This window comes from Salvelinus sp. IW2-2015, unplaced genomic scaffold (assembly GCF_002910315.2).
Source record: "Salvelinus sp. IW2-2015 unplaced genomic scaffold, ASM291031v2 Un_scaffold560, whole genome shotgun sequence".
NCBI classification, from domain to species: Eukaryota; Metazoa; Chordata; class Actinopteri; order Salmoniformes; family Salmonidae; genus Salvelinus; species Salvelinus sp. IW2-2015.
The window spans coordinates 533,193-546,823 of NW_019942573.1; the positions used below are offsets into that span (position 1 = coordinate 533,193).

The following is a 13,631-nucleotide window of genomic DNA, read 5'->3' on the forward strand; positions in this document are numbered from 1 at the left end:
TAATAGTGGTTTCTTTGCAGCAATTTGACCATGAAGGCCTTATTCACGCAGTCTCCTCTGAACATGTGATGTTGAAATATGTCTGTTACTTAAACTCTGTGAAGCATTTATTTGGGCTGCAATCTGAGGTGCAGTTTAACTCTAATGAGCTTATCCTCTGCAGCAGAGGTAACTCTGGGTCTTCCTTTACTGTGGCGGTCCTCATGAGAGCCAGTTTCATCACAGCGCTTGATAGTTTTTGTGACTGCACTTTAAGAAACGTTAAAAGTTCTTGAAATTTCCCGAATTGACTGACCTTCATGTCTTAAAGTAATGATGGACTGTCATTTCTCTTTGCTTATTTGAGCTGTTCTTGCCATAATATGGACTTGGTATTTTACCAAATAGGGCTATCTACCACCCATACCTTGTCGCAACACAGCTGATTGGCTCAAACGCATTAAGAAGGAATAAAATTCCACAAATTAACATTTAACAAGGCACACCTGTTAATTGAAATGCGTTCCAGGTGAAGCTGGTTGAGAGAATGCCAAGAGTGTGCAAAGCTGTCATCAAGGCGCGTACGACCCTGCCTCACGCAGGAAGCGGCGCAGGTCCTAATCCAGGCACTTGTCATCTCCCGTCTGGATTACTGCAACTCGCTGTTGGCTGGGCTCCCTGCCTGTGCCATTAAACCCCTACAACTCATCCAGAACGCCGCAGCCCGTCTGGTGTTCAACTTTCCCAAGTTCTCTCACGTCACCCCGCTCCTCCGCTCTCTCCACTGGCTTCCAGTTGAAGCTCGCATCCGCTACAAGACCATGGTGCTTGCCTACGGAGCTGTGAGGGGAACGGCACCTCCGTACCTTCAGGCTCTGATCAGGCCCTACACCCAAACAAGGGCACTGCGTTCATCCACCTCTGGCCTGCTCGCCTCCCTACCTCTGAGGAAGTACAGTTCCCGCTCAGCCCAGTCAAAACTGTTCGCTGCTCTGGCACCCCAATGGTGGAACAAACTCCCTCACGACGCCAGYTCAGCGGAGTCAATCACCACCTTCCGGAGACACCTGAAACCCCACCTCTTTAAGGAATACCTAGGATAGGATAAAGTAATCCTTCTAACCCCCCCCCCCCCCTTAAAAGAGTTAGATGCACTATTGTAAAGTGGTTGTTCCACTGGATATCATAAGGTGAATGCACCAATTTGTAAGTCGCTCTGGATAAGAGCGTCTGCTAAATGACTTAAATGTAAATGTAAATGTAAGGCAAAGGGTGGCTACTTTGAAGAATCTCAATTACAAAATATATTTGAATTTGTTACACACTTTTTTGGTTACTATATGATTCCATATGTGTTATTTCGTTGTTTTGATGTCTTCCTTACTATTCTACAATGTAGAAAATAGTACAAATATAATAAAAACCCTGGAATGAGTAGGTGTGTCCAAACTTTTGACTCGTACTGTATATGAGAATTCAAAGAGGAAATGTAACCCTATGCAGAACTGATAGAGAAATTTATGCTTGGAGGGTCTAAGTCAATGAACAACAACCACTGTCAATCATTAACAAATATGATAAAACTGACAGCTTTGGTGGAAGGAGAAGCCTGTCACTATACAGTACATTCGTGCTGAGGTTGTAGGTAGGCGTGTGGTACCCACCCTTCCTACAGATGGGGAGCCTCCTCCTCATGATAACACACGAATGGCTACATCTTCGACTCCGCCGACCCGCCAAATATCTCTGCGTGTGCGAGCATGTGATGGCCATTGCATAATGAAGATAGGAATGTTAACAAAACACAATAAATAATATAGCTTACACACGTGCACAGCATGTTCTGATTTATGATGTAGATGTATGTAGGAATACTAGGAATCTTGGCGAGCTCCCTAAAGCAAGGCCAAGGTATTGAGACCTGTGGGCATCGGAAGGCAAAAATACTAGCTACTCAAATTCACTACTGTCATCGTTAATGCAGCAGCACGTCTCTTGGCTCAGGAATATTTTAGTTGGAATTTATTCTTCGAGCACAATTAGTGCCTTCAGAAAGTATTCATACCCCTTGACTTATTCCACATTTTGTTGTGTTACAGCCTGAATTCAAAATATTAAATAGATTTTATACACACTATAATAACCAAATGGAAACATGTTTTTAGACACTTTTGCAAATGTGTAAAAAAAGAAATACATAAATATCTTATTTACGTAAGTATTCACACCCATGAGTCAATACTTTGTAGAAGCACCTTTGACAGTGATTACAGCCGTGAGTCTTTCTAGGTAAGTCTCTACGAGCTTTCCACACCTCGATTGTGCAACATTTGTCCATTATTCTTTTCAAAATTCTTGAAGCTCTGTCAAATTGGTTGTTGATCATTGGTAGACAACCATTTTCAGGTCGCCATAGATTTTCAAGTAGATTTAACTCAAAACTGTAACTCGGCCACTCAGGAACATTCACTGTCTTCTTGGTAAGTAACACCTGTGTAGATTTGACATTGTGTTTTAGGTTATTGTCCTGCTGAAAGGTGAATTAATCTCCTAGTGTCTGGTGGAAAGCAGACCACGTTTTCCTCTAGGATTTTTTCCTGTGCTTAGCTCTATTCTGTTTCTTTTCATACTAAGAAACTCACTAGTCCTTGCCTATGACAAGCATACCCATAACATGATGCAGCCACCACGATACTTGAAATTATGAAGAGTGGTACTCAGTGATGTGCTGTGTTGGATTTGCCCCAAACATAACAGTTTGTATTTCATTGCCACATATTTTGGCAGTTTTACTTTAGTGCCTTGTTGCAAACAGGATGCATGCATGTTTGGAATCATTTTTATTCTGTACAGGCTTCCTTCTTTTCATCGTCAGTTTTCTCCATCACAGCCATTAAACTCCGTAACTGTTTTAAAGTCACCATTGGTCCATTGCCGCAGGAAGTTTTTTTATTGTGAAAAATATTAAATCATGTTAAGCACTATTATTGCACACAGTGTCCATGCAACTTATTATGTGACTTAAGCAAGTTTTTACTCCTGAACTTTTTCAGGCTTGCAATAACAAAGGGGTTGAATACTTATTGACTCAAGACATTGCAGCTTTTCATTTTTTATTCATTTGTAACAATTTCAAAAAACATAATTCCACTCTGACATTATGGGATATTGTGTGTAGGCAAGTGGCAAAAAAAAATCTCTATTTAATAAATGTTAAATTCAGGCTGTAACACAACAAACTGTGGACAAAGTCAAGTGGTGTGAATACTTTCTGAAAGCAGTGTATGTGCCCCTGGTTTTTCCAGAGGTCCAAATTATAATCTCATGTCATACATATATTATGCATGTGTTATTGCATCCAAAACTATTGCACAATCCCGTGACTCAAAAATGCCACGTGACATTGATCAGCCCACACACATATACCATAGTTGTATGCTGTATACATAAATCAGATGGGATGCATATCGTATCTATTAATGTTTAATCATAAACAAGTGTAGAAACTACGCACTTCCAAAATGCAAAAAACTACCTTCTCAAAAAATACTGCAAGGAARAGATCTCAAATACCGTACTTTGGTATGGACGAGGTATAATATTATTTCAACACTGAAGATGGGGCCAAATTGTAGGTATCCCAGGCATAAACCAGTGGTTGTCTCCCTCTTCTGTTGAAAACAAGGCACTACAGAAACATGCCACTGTTGATCAAAAATGTTAATTGACGCCCTGAAGAATTTCTATACAAAATCATCAAATTAATCAGGGTCAACTAAACTTGAACTAAGCTCCCCCTCTTCACTTTATTTCAATACTTTTTATTGAGTCGTCAAAAGACAGTTTATCCTTACACCATAAAGAAACCTTTGATGTCTCGCTTATCACTGAAACCTTTTCCTCTGCACATCTCCTCTACCTCCTAATCAGCATTTTGACTACTAACATCCAAGGTCAACATTTAATGGAGTTCTGAAATGTTATTTGACAGTCATGTAAGACTGTAAAAAATGAAATGTGAAAGCCGTTTGTTTCCAAGACAACAGACCAAAACACACAGGAGCCAGGAGCCAATTAACTAGTATTTATAGATGTGTGGTTTTGGCCAGAAATCTCTCTGGAGCACCAACAATTCTGTTAGAGCCTAAGTCAGAGGGGAAAGGGGGGTTTGGGGTGTGCTCACTTTTCTGMGAAGTGGAGCAGTTTTGTCAGCTAGGGCTGCCCAGTATTCCCACAAAATCCACTACATCCATCACGCTGTGCTTGGCTACAATTACAGTACTGTTATGCATTGATCTAATTGGAAGGACATCATATAATCAACCTACTACCTCAGACACACTAGTGAAAGTCACATACAATAAACCACACACAATATAGGTCTTGATAAGAGATTTACTGGGTTTTTTTGTTCTCAAAATAATATAGCACACTTTTTTTTTACCATAGTAGGCTAGAACCACAATGATAACAATACAGTCTATATAACATATATTTTAATATTACTGCAGAGATTACATACACGTCTCATTTTACAGTTTTGCTACCCTGAGCGAACAGTCCTTTACAGTCTTGTTTACAAGTGCTGGCATGGAATAGGTTAATGTTATCTGCCCAAGCCTCCCTGCCAGAACTCCTCCTCTCCAGTGTTATATGGACGGAGTGTTGGACACTGTAGTGCTTACCTGCGCAACACATTCTGTTGTACAGGTGGAACCCCACCTTTCCGCAGCTCATTTCATGGATGTAATTTGCACGTCCATAAAAAATGCCCTGTTCGGAGCCGCCATACCGGGAAGACATTGCAGCGGCGGCGGGGATATCTTTAGCATCCGCCATACCCAAACAGAGTCCTCAAGGCACAAAGTTGTGCCGCTCGAACTCCTCTTTGTCGAGAGGTCACGGCACTCGAAAACAAAAGTTCACTTTCTTCTCTATCTCGAATAGATTATCAAAAAACAAGTGGCTGTCCTATCAAGTTTCATGGAGTCAAATCTGCACGTTCTCAAGCCCAGCCCACACTATTTTGTGTAGGGAATTATCCAGCGTGCGCAGTCTTCCGTAGCTGCATTCTACTGTACATTCCCCGCCGCCGCGAGACATTGCGTTCTTATTGGAATGCAATTCTAAAGGACATCCCCAATATAGCAGTCTGTCTGGACTGTTTCAGACAGTGTGCTTTTTTGCTAGAGTGTGTAGGCCAAATGTGTTTCTTTCAACCATTAGACTACATAATGCACCTTGGAATGGTGTCAATAGCAATAGTCACCAAATGCACATAACAAAGGTATTACAGGTGAGATGTGTTACACTTCTTGCATTTTAAACTGCCTTTTGGCACTATTTATTTTGATACATTTACTATATAATTTAGCAGATGCTCTTATCCAGTAATGAGTGCATACATCTTTGTATCTTTTTATACCGGTCCCCTGTGGCAATCAAACCCACAACCGTGGCATTGCAAGTGTAACGGATGTGAAATTTGCTAGCTAGTTAGCGGTGGTGCGCGCTAATAGCCTTTCAATCGGTGACGTCAGTTGCTCTGAGACCTTGAAGTAGTGGTTCCCCTTGCTCTGCAAGGGCTGCGGCTTTTGTGGAGCGATGGGTAACGATGCTTCGTGGGTGACTGTTGTTGATGTGTGCAGAGGGTCCCTGGTTCGCGCCCGGGTCGGGGCGAGGGGACGGACTAAAGTTAAACTGTTACACAAGGGCCATGCTCTACCAGCTGAGCCACACAGTACCCTTTTCACGTATATAATCTAATTACATATTATTAGACAGGCTTACACTTCTGAGATTGAATAGAAACTTCAGTGTAATTCTCAATCTGAGTTGTGAGGAGTTGTTGGGAGTTCCGATTTTATCCTCTATCCATGCATTATAGGCTATTACATCTGTTAGTCATAAATTATTTGAACAGAACCAACTGGTTTTCATTACCATGGCACAGAATCATCAAGTGCTTCACAGTTATCACACACAATTGTTTTCTCTTTCACAATCTTCAAATGATGAGAGTCAATTCAGTGTTCATTACTGGTCACATATAATATCACACCACTACATATCGGTAGGTTCCACTGGCAGGGGTGTCTTTCATGTACAATATTACTCTCCACCAGGTTTTCATCTCATGGTGACAAGGACATTTTTTGACAGTTAATAAAAGGTGAGACGTGCCCATTTCTACCTTGCATGGTTGGTTATTCAAAGGAAAACAGTTGTACGTCATTTATTCTCCAAAGTGCCTTTTAATGTTGTTAAAAAATAAGATGAACAAAAGGGTACATTTCCTGTGAGAAGAAGGTATTCCCAAACACCGGTCAATCATTCAAAACCATTTTAAATGGATGATAAGGATAAACTGCATTAGGGGTCCATACATTTTTCCAAACCTGCTTATTCTTACTTAGTTCCTCATTGCATTCATTGTAATATTCCATAAATGAAGCATTGGGTGTACATACATACACCTACAGCTGCAGTGTGGGTTGGTGGTTGGTTTTAGACCCAGCTGCTAAATCAGCCAGGATTAGATTATGGTTGCACTACATTTTCAATACATGTAGGTTTTTGGGCTCTTTTTCCCTTTTAAAGTTTCATCATCTATGTCAWAAAACTATTTTATAGCATTTTTTAACTAATAAATTAACTAACAGAGAACATGAAAGGAAAGGGTGATAACAAAATGTACATTTCGGTTCGAGAAAAATAAACATGTATTTTGAGCCATAAATAATGTTTTCGACTGCATTCAATTATTAAAATAATAAGACTAAATAATTTACGTATAGAGAGAAGGAAGTATTGGGAGATTCATAGGAATCTGCCCTTTCAGGTCACCTCCCTTGCACTTATCTGATTGTGCTCGGTATGGACGTCTGATAGGATCAAGAGATTGAATACAATTTTATAGCACACCAATTTTAATAGAAAGCCCTAAACATAGTTTGTAGTTATGATAGAAAAAGTTTAATGTGTCAAAAAAATCCTAATCCCTAGTCACATAATGTAGACATTTATTGTCAATGCTGACTACAAATGTATTTTGTAGTCTATGAGACAGAAACCGTTTTGGCAGCAGGAACGGATTGCTTTATTACCCTCTATTGCTATTAGGAGAAGCCATTGCCAACATCAACTTAAAACCCACGCCAAAGCTCTTAATTTGGCCAGAGATTTATAAAAACCTACTGTTTTTCATTTCTGGCCTGGGCAACGTAGAGTAAAAGCTATACAAATAATACACCCATTCACTCAACAGAGACGWTAAAACCTTGCGCTGTGCTAATGGATCTATGATGTGCACACCAAATGGCGTCCTATTCCCTATATAGTATACTACTTTTGACCAGGGCCAATAGGGCTCTGGTCAAAAGTAGTACACTATGTAATTAATAGGGTGCCATTTGGGACTGTGTCAGTGAATAGCACACATGCCTTCAAATCCACTGAGCCATTCTGGGACCCTGAGGAGAAGTCAAGGGGAACTTACAGTATGTTATGGTTGTATCTAGCAGCCAGTTCTTTATTTGAACTAGTCGGGGGGGGGGAACCTTCCCTATAACTGAACTAGGTCAAAGGTCTACTTGTCAATCAACGTACTGCCTTATACAAGTGCTCTCTGCCAGGCCATGTTTGTCCCTCCCCTCCTCATCCAACATGTAACCTATACAAGTATTTTATTTAAATGTGTAATATATGTTAATCAACCATAAAAGCCATCCAATACTCTGCTAAAAGAAGTCCAATATGGTATGACAACAGTGAAAACAGTGCACTGACATAAGGTAGCATTAGCCATGAAACCACAAACGTGATAGACTTCTGCCCTTCCTTATGCATTGTCTGTAGTGCAACAGCTGCAATGCTGAAAGGAGACCGGATCAAATGTAAAGCAGCTGAATATCAACACGCAGAGTTAGAGATAACCCACTGCCTAGTTTTGCAAAGCAATGTTAGCCATTTTTACAGTCAAACCAACATTATCGGTCCGTATGTCTAGTGGTGGATTCAATAAAACGCAGTGTCGTCTTAAATAAAGATGTGGATCATACAGTAAGGATATCACTTAACAAAACAAGTAGGGCTCACTTGAAAAGGGGATATCAATGTCAATGTGACTTCCCTGTTTAATAACCTTTCAGTGATACCCATCCAGGATCCGGGATCCTCCTCATCAAAAAAGCTGACTAGCATAGCCTAGCCTAACGGGACAGGGATATCATATAATATAATTTTCATGAAATCACAAGTCCAATACAGCAAATMAAAGATAAACATCTTGTGAATCCAGCCATCATTTCCGATTTTTAAAATGTTTTACAGCGAAAACACAATATGTATTTCTATTAGCTAACCACAATAGCCAAACACACAACCGCATATTTTCACCATGTTTCCACCGCATAGGTAGCTTTCACAAAACCGACAAAATAGAGATATAATTAGTCACTAACCAAGAAACAACTTCATCAGATGACAGTCTTATAACATGTTATACAATACATTTATGTTTTGTTCGGAAAATTTGCATATTTGAGGTATAAATCATAGTTTTACATTGCAGCTACCATCACAAATAGCACCGAAGCAGCCAGAATAATTACAGAGAGCAACGTGAAATACATAAATACTCATCATAAAACATTTATGAAAAATACATGGTGTACATTTCCAATTTTTTAAGTGTTTTACAGCAAAAACACAATGTAGAATTATATTAGCTTACCACAATAGCCAAACACACAAACGCATTTATTCACCGCAGAGGTAGCTTTCGCAAAAACCAGCAAAAGATATACAATTAAATCACTAACCTTTGGACAACTTCATCAGATGACAGTCTTATAACATCATGTTATACAATACACTTATGTTTTGTTCGAAAATGTGCATATTTAGCGCTGCAATCGTGGTTATACATTGTGAATATGTATCAACATTTTCCCAGAATGTCCGGAGATATTTTGGACACTCACCTAATCTGACCAAAGAACTCATCATAAACTTTACATAAAAATACTTGTGGTATGGCAAATGAAAGATACACTGGTTCGTAATGCAACCGCTGTGTTAGATTTTTTTTAAATAACTTTACCATAACATACAGCTTGCGTTATTGTGAGACAGCACTCACCAACACGGCGGAGAATAGGAGTCAATATTTTACACAGAAATACGAAATAACATCATACATTTTTTCTTACTTTTGCTGAGCTTCCATCAGAATGTTGTACAAGGAGTCCTTGGTCCAGAATAAATCGTTGTTTGGTTTTAGAATGTCCATTTCTTCTGTCGAATTCGCGCCACAATGCTAGCCAAGGTTACTAACATTCCCACCCTCTCTTGGCGCAAAGAACGGAAAACTCCAAAAGTCCCAATAAACGTTGAATAAACTGATGAAACTCGGTTGAAAAAACGATGATGTTTTTCTAATATGTATCAAATAAAATCAGAGCCGGAGATATTCGCCGTGTAAACCGAACGCTTTTCAGAAGGCAATGTCGAGGTCCGTCCGCCTTGGAAAACTGACAAAATGGCTGACCTGCCACTCCAAAAGCTCTTGTTCGACCTCAGATCAAGCTAGACACCCCATTCCACCTTCCACTGCCTGTTGACATCTAGTGGAAGGCGTATGAAGTGTATGCATATCGATAAATATAAGGCAATTGAATAGGCAGGCCCTGAAACAGAGCCTCGTTTTCAGATGTTTCACTTCCTGTATGGAAGTTTGCTGCAAAATGAGTTCTGTTTTACTCACAGATATAATTCAAACAGTTTTAGAAACTTGAGAGTGTTTTCTATCCAATAGTAATAATACTATGCATATTGTATGATCTAGAATAGAGTATAAGGCCGTTTAAATTGGGCACGATTTTTTACAAAGTGAAAACAGRGCCCCCCTATTGACAAMAATTAAATAAAGAATAAATAAAGTAGAAAGCTGTAGAAATCATCTTATCTAYATAGGCAGTTCCTCTGGTGAGTTCCTGTGAGACTAACCTAGTCTGCAGTCTACCAGCGAGAACACTGGGAGAGATATGGGTAGACCTGTCGTCTGTCTGGACAGAGAGCCGCTAAGAGCCAAGAGTCATTTCCAACCATGGTACGGTACGGTACAATACTTGGTCAACGTTCAGGAAAACAACTAATTTGACTCAAAAGATCTACAGCTTTACTTTATCATTGTCCTGACCATCAAAGTAGGGGGTCATATGGGTGAGTGAGCAAGGCTAGAAGGTAAAATACTGTTATCCCCTCTCTCTCCACACCTGCAGCCTTTCACTCAGGCATCAGGGGCGGCAGATAGCCTAGTGGTTAGAGCGTTGTGCTTGTAACCAAAAGGTCAAATCCCCGAGCTGACGAAGTAAAAATCTGTCATTCTGCCCCTGAACAAGGCAGTTAACCCGGTGTTCCTAGGCTGTCATTGAAAGTAAGAATTTGTTTCTTAACTGACTTGCCTAGTTAAATAAAGGTAAAATAAAATCTTGTAATTTCCGCAGGGTGTGGCTGTCCCATTGTCTGCAGAGGAGAGCCTGACAGGTTCACTGTAACAAGCTGTGTCAACAGGAAATTACACTTGAAACAAAGAGGTGTGTCAAGTAAGTGCCACATACATAGAGCAGTAGCTAGCTAACCTTTATGAGATTATCGGAGTAGAATAGTGTGTGATCTATTTTCCAGAGACCAGAAGGCCCGAGTATAGCCCATTTATAACTATTCACATTGTGAACATTCCATATAGGAGCACTGAACAGGCTCATAAACAATAGAAGACTTGTTGCATAACTCAGTTATATTTAGAAGGAGAAAGCCAAGAAGGGGGGGGATCAAATGAAGATTTTCCACAATTCAGGGCTTTTGCGTTCACCTTGTAAGCAAGTTTATTCTACACAAGATCAATCAATCAAATGTATTTATAAAACCCTTTTTACATCAGCCGARGTCACAAAGTGCTGTACAGAAAAATTATTCAGATTTACCATGTAACAGATTAAACATTATTATATGATCATACAGTTCTCTAACCCACTACCCACTAAAACTCACAACTGCTCCACTCTCACAAAAATAACAAATGATCTTTACGTGAATCAAAATGATAATATCTGTCTTAAGGCCCAATGGACTATCAAATCATTTCTGGGTAACAATTAAGTACCTTACTCTAATAGATTTCCATTAACCCCTTACACTCATGGAAATTGACCTATATGAATAGGGACACATTTTTATATTTCCAAGAGAATAACTATAAAAAGCATATGCATGACCATGTTAGCAAATGAAATAGAACACTTTGGATATTATGAGGAAATTATCAGACCAAAGGTGAASACACAACAATCCAAACATTACGCTGTTGATTTTATGTGCATTTGACATTTACTGTAGTTTTCACAGCATTTGTTAATAAAGAAATCAGAAAATACTCTGGATACATTCAGTAACATAATAATAATATTCATTGAAATTTGGGAGTATGTGCAAGATAAGAAAAATCTATTACAAGGGTTTGAGTGAGAGGTCTAACTGGTGTCTCCAAGTGGCCACACACCTCTCCAAACTGTGCACAGTTTCTAAGTAATTTCAATGCACTATTATGACTCACAGAAAGAGCCTTCAACTATAAGGTGTTTTTTTTTGCTCTCCTAGCTTTGCCATTGAGGAACCAAAGCAAGCACACTTGTAGTTTTTTTTGGAACCCTGTGTTCACACCATCACGCAATTACGGTTCATGTGTACGCAATCCAAAAACGTTCAATTATAAATCGCAATCTGGGTCATGATGCCCACCTGAATATTGCCAACATCGCTAGCTAAGTTATAAAATATGATCTTACAGTGTTAGGCTTTCAAAAGGCCCTTCACACAAACTACTTGTCATTTTGGTGTGCATAGAATGGAGTCATGAATGCATGTTGCGTGGCAAATTTCCTTCACAATCTGATAAACATAGAAGATAGGCTCATTCTGTTCAGGACAACCCAGGGTCTAAAGCATGCCATCCTCGTAACTGTGGATCAAACATAACAATCATAAACGTTGATATTGTAAATGACATGAGTTTTCAAATATGGAAATGTGAAGTGCACATTTGGACTCATGGGTGTGTGGTTTGCTTTTATGACATGAAGGCAGTATTTATATTAATCCTTAATGTCTGATCTTTCAGAACACATCGACTCCTCTCGATGTACAGCATTTCCTTCACTCAGACACCAATAATGTGCAAAAGTAGCCCAATTGTTAGGATACAAAAGTATGTATCCTAATAAGTACCCCTGAAGTACCCCTTCAGATGAGTGGATTCTGCCATTTCAGCCACACCTGTTGCTGAGCAAACAGCCATATATTCTCCATAAACCAACAGTGGCAGTAGAATGGCCTTACTGAAGAGCTGGATACCACCTTTCCAACAAGTCAGTTCATCAAATTTCTGCCCTGCTAGAGCTTCCCCTCAGTTCTCCTAACTGGAGATTTTCCCTGTCTATCTGCTCATTTGAATTCAATGCTGTCACTTGTCCACTCAAGCTTAACATTGTTTTCATCTATCGGCCAACCAGGTGCCCTTGGAGAGTTCCTCAATGAGCTTGACACGTTGATAAGCTAATTTCCTGACGATGGCTTACCACTCGTCGTACTTGACGACTTCAACCTCCTGACATCTGCCTTCGATTAATTTATTTCCAACTCTTTCCCCTCTTTGCCTCAACCTTTCCCAATCCCCTCCAACTCACAAAGCAGGCAATACGCTTGACCTCATCTTTACCAGAGGCTGTTCGCCTACTAATTTCACTGCAACCCCCCTCCAGGTCTCTCATCATTACTTTGTTTCCTTTACTGTCTCCCTTTCCTCCAACCCTAGCCACTCAGCCCCTACCCAGATGGTCATGTGCCGTTGCAATCTACGCTCTCCCACTACTCTCTCCTCTTCTATCTTATCATCTCTTTCTTCTGCCAAATCCCTCTCCCTCTTGTCCTGATTCTGGCTCTTCGACCCTACTCTCCTCCCTTTTTGCAAACTATGACTCGCACTGTCCCCTTTCATTCACGCRGGCTCGACCCTCCCTCCTGCTCAGTGGCTGAGTAACTCATTGCGAGCTTACAGAACAGGGCTGCGGGCAGCTAAGCGAAAATGTAGGAAAATCAAACTTCCGGCGGACCTATCATCCTTTCACTCTCTCCTGTCTACCTTCTCTWCCTCCGTATCCGCTGCTAAAGCAGTCTACATTTCAAGCTTCTTTCCACATTCTCCTCCCTCCTTAATCCTCCACCCCCTCCCTCCTCCCTCTCTGAGGACAACTTTGTCAACCACTTTGAGAAGAAGGTTGACGACATCTGCTCCTCATTCACGCAACCTATTGAGTCTACTGGTTCCACTCACACAGAACTACCCTACACCTTGACCTCTTTCTCCCCTCTCTCAAAATGAAATCCTGCGACTAGTCAGGTCTGGTCGCGCGACAACCTGCCCAGTAGACCCCCATCCCCTCCTCCCTTCGCCAGACCATCTCTGGAGAACTTCTCCCATTCCTCACTTCCCTCATCAACTCATCTCTGACCACTAACTTCCTCAAGAAAGCAACATTCGACTCAACTGACGTCAAGCTCTAGACCCCTATCCCTTTCTTTTCAAAACACTT

The 13,631-nt window shown here is 40.4% G+C and overlaps 1 protein-coding gene across 1 annotated transcript in view; it reads right to left on the minus strand.

The window, feature by feature from the left end:
* LOC112068528 (plectin-like) overlaps positions 1–5,065 on the minus strand; it is an 89,119-nt gene extending 84,054 nt beyond the window's left edge. Inside the window, exon 1 of the mRNA XM_070438192.1 lies at positions 4,665–5,065. Within this exon, the coding sequence (XP_070294293.1) occupies positions 4,665–4,818 (154 nt within the window). The 5' untranslated portion in view covers positions 4,819–5,065. The remainder of the gene's footprint in view (positions 1–4,664) is intronic.
* Positions 5,066–13,631: the final 8,566 nt, after the last annotated feature.